Source organism: Anoplophora glabripennis, unplaced genomic scaffold (genome assembly GCF_000390285.2).
Source record: "Anoplophora glabripennis isolate ALB-LARVAE unplaced genomic scaffold, Agla_2.0 scaffold2513, whole genome shotgun sequence".
Lineage (NCBI taxonomy): Eukaryota > Metazoa > Arthropoda > Insecta > Coleoptera > Cerambycidae > Anoplophora > Anoplophora glabripennis.
This window is the reverse complement of record NW_019418620.1, coordinates 5,562-12,818: the sequence shown is the minus strand read 5'-3', so window position 1 is coordinate 12,818 and position 7,257 is coordinate 5,562. Positions and strand designations below refer to the sequence as shown.

Genomic DNA, 7,257 nt, shown 5'->3' with positions numbered 1-7,257 from the left:
AAAATAAATTTCTACTCACCTTCATCAGACCCTTCCTCCTCTTCCTCTTCCGGCTCCTGACCCTCGTGCGTATCCTTAAACTTATTGGTGATCTTCGCGTCTTCGTTGTCCTCGACCTCGTCCTCGGAACTACTCAGGTCCCCCGGCCTTCCGCTATTGTCATTTTTATCCTGCTCCCCGTTCCCCTCATCTTCCTCTTGATTCGCTGCTCGACTCGTTTTCTTCCTTCTCCGGTCTTCCTCCATCATAACCCTACCAAGTTAAAAAAGAATAATAAATTTGCCACTGTCCCAGATCCCAAGGGACACTCACACGTGGGAATTTATTTTGGACAATTTTTTGATGGCAGCGAACATCTCCGAGAAAAACCTCTTCATGTGCTGAATGATCATCCAGGGCTGAACGGAGTAGTCCTGGCTGTAGCACCGCTTCGGCAGGATATGGAACCTCAAGATGTACCGGTACTGCCTAGAAGCGGAAAGTTCGAGTAAACTACAAAAGTAGACTTTGGCGCCCAACGTGGTGTTTAATAATTTTTATTACTAAACAAGCCTATTATCGTTTGCTTGAAACTGTCAAGCGATACTTTATCCACAAACAAATTCATCGTCATTTTGTGTTCACAATTGGTGAATACAAAAGTGGAAGTAGTGATAAACAGATAAACTATTTTTTTAAATGATCCCTAAAATAACAATCAGAAGGAACACCATAATTTTCATTTTCTAGAACTCTTTCCGTAATGTCAGCCGTTATGAGTGGTACCGGCTCTCCCACGGGCCCTCTATACTCGTTCAAAGGCAATGCAGCAGCTGCATAGAAGAATTTGAGGAAACAAACTTATATTTCTAAGTCAAAGGTAACCTTCGTGTAAATATGAAGTTACACTTTGTGTAACCCATATTTATTTCAGTATTTAGTGATGATATGGTGTATTTGTGCGTCTTCATTGTCAAGTTACTGTGAGATTGTAAAAAAACGTGTACACGAATAGAAGGAAGATAAAATTTGACAACAATGCATGCCATATCTCGCAATTGTTTGAGTCGCTCTAGACTATCCGGTAGTAAGGGATATTACGAAAAATTTATTTAAAAAAAAATCAATCGCTACAACAAAATTTAAGAAAACAAACTTATGTCATGTCTTTCCAAAGGTCACACCCTGTATATGCAATTTTTCGAAAAATTATCTATTTGACTAGTTCTACGTTCTGATAAGAAACATCGCCCCGTACATAACACAGAAAGATACAAAAAATTACAAAAACCGATTTTGGCGCCCAACGTGGGGCACAAAATTTAACCATTTCAGACCATTTGAAACTAGTAGAGAGAGTAATAATTTAATTTTTTTACACAGTACCTTACTGGCTCCAGTTGCAGCTCTGTCGTAACGTCGATTTTTTCCAGCACGTCGGCCACCACGACCCTCGTAAGCATCTTCCTCAGCGTTTCCGCCTTTTGCTCCACTCCAAGCACGTTCATGAACGGGATTTCCATGGAAGGCGTTTTGATGTTCTTGGAGGCCATCATCAGGATCTCCCTGAGACGGGGGATACCCAGGGTGACGTTCATCTCGCCCCTACCGGCGAAATGGAACGTGTTCAGTGTCATTTGAGTCGAAGGTTCACCGATTGACTAAAAAAATATATTTATATACAGAGTGCCCCGATTTTTGGGGTCAAAGCTGAATATTTTTACCTGGGCGGCGAGTAACCCGACGGGTTCACCGGGCGAGCACATCGACTGCATGATTTTCAACTTCATCATGTTCAGGAATTTCTTCTTTTTTTGCACGGGGTAATCCTCGAGCATCGATTCCAGCCGTTCGTTGATCGAACCGAAATGTCTGTCCGCCTGGAAAACGGCATCCAGGGGGTCCGGACACGGTTTGCAAAAATCTTTGCAACTAAAAATAACGGACATTGAATTTATTTACACTTAAATGTAACTCTGCAAAAACTCACGCCTCTCTAACATCGGAGTCGGCGCTGTGCCATATATTTTGCAAACGATGCGCTTCGAAAATATTCGACGTTCTCTCCTTCACCCTTTCTATCATAATATGGTAAGGGCTCGTACGCACCTTCTCCAGGGGATCTCCGTACGTAGCTTTCCATCTGGTTATCTACGGGGAGACGAATGAGGCAAACTGCCGCTCTGGCGCCGATCGTGGGGCATTAAAAACGAATCATACTTACGGCTCTGTGGTGCTGTTTTATCTCGTACTGGTCCTCTCCCTTCTTGAACTGTTTAATAAGTTCATCCTGAGCAAAGGCTTTTATGTTGTCTTTCAAGAAATCGAGACGTTTCTCGTTGAAGAACTGCGCCTTGGATATGTCCATGCCGTCTTCGCCGTACCTGAACTGAAACGGCGACGTCAGTAATTCAAAACAATATACACTGACATAAATCTAGTCCATAACAGTGATTAAAAAAAATTAATTTTTTCAATGCTGCAAATTGTAGCCATTTCAAATTATGGAAAAATTAAAATTTATCAAGAACGCGCAGTGACATCATTTAGTGCGACCGAAAATACATCCTGCTTCTGTCATCTGCCGTTTAGTCTTGTTCCTGTCACTCATCTTCTTGATTATCGATGGCACTAAATGACGTCACGAGCTCCCATGTATTTCGAGCCGCCGGATACGAATTTGTACGTATTCCGAACCAGTTAATATGAATTTTGCATCGGAATTACGCCATCAGGTCGGGACTTTTTACTAACCTCAAAAAAAAAAAAGTTGAATCAGCAAAAATACTGCTTATTTATGAAACAACTCTGTGTGTAACGAGACGAATGAAAATGGAAATTCAACCAGCCTAACCTCAAAAACTTGTGTAACATCATTTGACATATTCTAATTGTATGGAAATCGGGACGTAATATTTCTTTAGCGTGTTTTTTAAAGAACTGTATACAAATTTGACATCTGAATTGATCGCTCGAATAATGACCACATTCTAACCTCAAAAATGTCAGCGTAATCAATTTTTTTGTATAAATAGATTAGCCCTGTAAAAAACAAAACTTATGTGTTGTAATGCTCAACCGTTAAGTTCTTTTAGGGTAAGTATGCAATAGAATTTCGACCTAACCTCAAAAAACTGCATCAACTTATTCGAAACGGAGGTTAATCAGTTCCTCTTGCCCAATATCTCTCACAAACAAGTGAAGAGAGCTTTCAAGCATATAAACCTCCAACTCTTAGAGCATTGCTATTCTTTGGTCAATTGGAATTTTTTGTGGTTAGGTTGGAAATCTGATGCTTACCTTAAAAGAATTAAATTATTGCGCATCAAAATACAAAAATTTTTTATTTTATTAGTTCCTTTCCACTATTTCGCAGTTATTAAATGCTCAAGTAGATCTATATATACAAAAACTCGATTATCTCGATTTTTTGAGGTTAGAAAGTGGTCAATATTCAATTGATCAATTGTAGTGTCAAATTTGTACTCAGCTCTTTTAAAAAAATGATCTAGATGGATGGTATGTACTTATTTCCATATGAATTGTAAGTTTTTAATGCATCCACGCAAGCTTTCAAGGTTAGGTTGACATTCTAACCTATAATTTTTGAGGTTAGAACATAATTCTAACATGATCGCGCAATTCTGATTCTTTTAAAACGATGAGAAAAGACTATAATGTTAATGAAACATCAGAAAAAATAGATCTACTACTTTCTCTTCTTCTTCTTGTTTTCTTTTTTTCTGTAAATGTTAGAAATTCAGGATTGAAACAGTCGTGAATTGAGAAACACAAATTTTACTCCGATAGACTGATTTAGGTAAAAAATATTCACTTTTCAATTAAATTCGCGGTTTACAACAATATTCGTAAAATCGTTATTTGCAAAATGGCAACTAACCGAACATTTAATTTAAATCCACCGTTTATTTGTGTCGATAAGCAAAACATTGACTGTAATTACCTGAATAACGCTCTTATCGCTGTTCCTAACCGTCATGTCGTAACCGACGTGCAGCCCTTCCAAATGCTTGATCAAACACCTTTGCAGGTACCCACTACGACTTGTTTTCACAGCCGTATCGATCAAACCCTGAAGAAAATAAAAATTGCGGATACAATTACGCAAATCCGCCCCCTCTTCCACACAAGTCATTAATAGACTTCTGAGATATTTCCAGAGACATTATTGTTATTCAAATATGATTTGAAATAAAACGTCGACTTACCTCACGACCGGCCATGCAATGGAAGAAAAACTCCTGCGGTTGGATGCCGGTCATAAACCGCCCGTCTATAAACCCGCCGGCCCTCGGCGTGAACTCAAACGCGGGGAAGCTGGGTAAGGTTTTGCCGGAGATCATGACGGGAGGACGTTTACCTTCCAGTTCGATCTGGCCTAGTAGGCAGGAGATCTGCATGGTGTTGACGGTTGAGCCTTTGGCGCCCGACTGTACCATAAGCTGTAGGTTGTTCTCGGGGAATTTACAGACCAAGCCCGCTGGGAGGCAAGTTCTGGAAAATTTTAATGTCATTCAACTTAAGTACAGAATTTTTGCAGAAGAATTTTCGTTTAAATGAGCAAAGGCTGTAACATTATACAAGGAATGGTGAGATATAACCTACAAAGTATATGTCACACCTCAAATGTCACTATTGTTCAACGCAAACTTGCACAAAACATTGCTTTGTATCAACGGGCAGAGAGCAACCTACTAATCTCCAGGTACCATTAAAGCTATCAACTTTTTAACTAANAATTAAATCCTCTACCTTCTCTTCTTCTTGTTTTTTTTTTCTGTAAATGTTTAAAATCCAGGATCAGACAATCGTGAATTGAGAAACACAAATTTTACTGTGACAGACTGATTTAAGTAAAAAATATGAATTTTTCAATTAAATTCGCTAATTACAACAATGTTGGCAAAATAGTAATTCGCAAAATCACAATTATATGAACCCTGCTCAAATCCACCGAACTTTGTCTTTAAGTACCTGAATCACGCTCTTATCGCTGTTCCTGACAGTCATGTCGTAACCGACGTGCAGCCCTTCCAAGTGCTTGATCAAACACCTCTGCAAGTACCCACTACGACTCGTTTTCACAGCCGTATCGATCAAACCCTGAAGAAAATAAAAATTGCGGATACAATTACGCAAATCCGCCCCCTCTTCCACACAAGTCTTTAATAGACTTCCGAGATATTTCTAGAGACATTGTTATTCAAAGATGATTTGAAATAAAACGTCGACTTACCTCACGACCGGCCATGCAATGGAAGAAAAACTCCTGCGGTTGGATGCCGGTCATGAACCGTCCGTCTATAAACCCGCCGGCCCTCGGCGTGAACTCAAACGCGGGGAAGCTGGGTAAGGTTTTGCCGGAGATCATGACGGGAGGACGTTTACCTTCCAGTTCGATCTGGCCTAGTAGGCAGGAGATCTGCATGGTGTTGACGGTTGAGCCTTTGGCGCCCGACTGTACCATAAGCTGTAGGTTGTTCTCGGGGAATTTACAGACCAAGCCCGCTGGGAGGCAAGTTCTGGAAAATTTTAATGTCATTCAACTTAAGTACAGAATTTTTGCAGAAGAATTTTCGTTTAAATGAGCAAAGGCTGTAACATTATACAAGGAATGGTGAGATATAACCTACAAAGTATATGTCACACCTCAAATGTCACTATTGTTCAACGCATACTTGCACAAAACATTGCTTTGTATCAACGGGCAGAGAGCAACCTACTAATCTCCAGGTACCATTAAAGCTATCAACTTTTTAACTAACTGATATTGTGTGAGGCAAGTACTAATTAATTAAATTGTATCTTGGCTGTTTGCCAGATATTGGGGTTGTAATTTAATGCTGGACGGAGTTTGTAGCTCACTGAGTGGAAAATAAGGGAAATATGTTATTCAAGTGACATTTGGTGAGTAAAACGTCCCTAGCAAATGTGATATTCAACTTCCTATAAATTTGTAGGGAGTGTTTCAATCAAAAAACTATATATGGAAGGTGCCGTTTAAAATTCATCAAGAAAATCAATATTTCACTTTTGCACAACTAAATTTTTTTATGTAAAAATTAGAAGGATTATAATTTGGTGCCATTTTTCAGGCAAAAACTATAGACAAAGTCAGATTAAAAAAAATAGGTTAACGTACGCACAAAATAGTAAAAAAAAATTGTCACTATCCAACTCACCTGTTGATATCGTTCGTATAAGAATCCAACCTCTTCCACACAAGTCTTTAATAGACTTCCGAGATATTTCTAGAGACATTGTTATTCAAAGATGATTTGAAATAAAACGTCGACTTACCTCACGACCGGCCATGCAATGGAAGAAAAACTCCTGCGGTTGGATGCCGGTCATNTGAACGCCCAGCGTGAACCCTTCTTGTTGCAGGAACCTCATGAACAGTTTGGCGAGAGAGGAGAGTGTCCTGATGGCGTATAAACCCCCGTATAGCTAGAAAGGGGAAAAGAATAGACTACTATGACTTATTCACGTTAAATATTATTATTATTCCCCTGATTTGTGCTAATAAATCAATGCAGGATGTTTTTTAGGTTGAGATTTTCCTTACAACCCGCATAGAACTCAATAATTAGTTTTTCAAACCAGTAGTGATCTGGATTTCAAACAATACACTACATAACTTCGTTGTTTAAAATGGCAAATATTTACAAAGATGATGATTTAACCGATATATTACCTTACAGGGAGCATCATCAAAATGCTGCCGAAGGGCCGAAAACCCGAGACAAAGACCAAGTCCGCGTCAGCGGACTTGCCTACCTTTCTAGTAATTATTATATTCCATACGAACTCCGTTTCCTGAGGCCTGAGCCTTATGCGAGCTTTGAACGTCAATATACACTACTGTTGGACGATGAATAAGTTCTTGTTCTCCAACAGATGGCGTTACCAGAACTGCACGGGTGTAGCTCAAGATGGTAACGCAACGGTAAAGATGTAATTTTCCTTTCATAGTTTTAAACATGTCGAATTTCATGCCGAAAAAAGGGTATTTGCGAGGAATTATTGCGGCACTCTATTCAAAAGAAAACTGCTGCAAAAGCACACAATTCTTATTGAGACTTACGGCGACCATGCTCTGTCGCAAACAACGCACAGAAACTGGTTTTGACGGTTCAAAAGTTTTGAAGTTGAAGATAAAGAATGCTCTGCAGCACCAAAACAGTTTGAAGATGAGGAATTGGAGGTTAGACGCTAACTGAATCTGCAGAACCATTTGGAGTTTATCACATAACA

At 39.4% G+C, this 7,257-nt stretch overlaps 1 protein-coding gene across 1 annotated transcript; it reads right to left on the bottom strand.

The window, feature by feature from the left end:
* Window positions 1-19: 19 nt before the first annotated feature.
* On the bottom strand, window positions 20-6,450 carry LOC108916226 (DNA-directed RNA polymerase I subunit RPA1-like; the record flags this gene model as incomplete). Its single annotated transcript, XM_023456750.1, has 10 exons — window positions 20-252; window positions 313-468; window positions 1,366-1,640; window positions 1,704-1,911; window positions 1,970-2,130; window positions 2,204-2,368; window positions 4,975-5,103; window positions 5,237-5,522; window positions 6,183-6,214; window positions 6,301-6,450. Coding segments are annotated over 10 exons (1,795 nt in total), but the record flags the coding sequence as incomplete, so codon positions are not given.
* Between the last annotated feature and the right edge of the window lie 807 nt (window positions 6,451-7,257).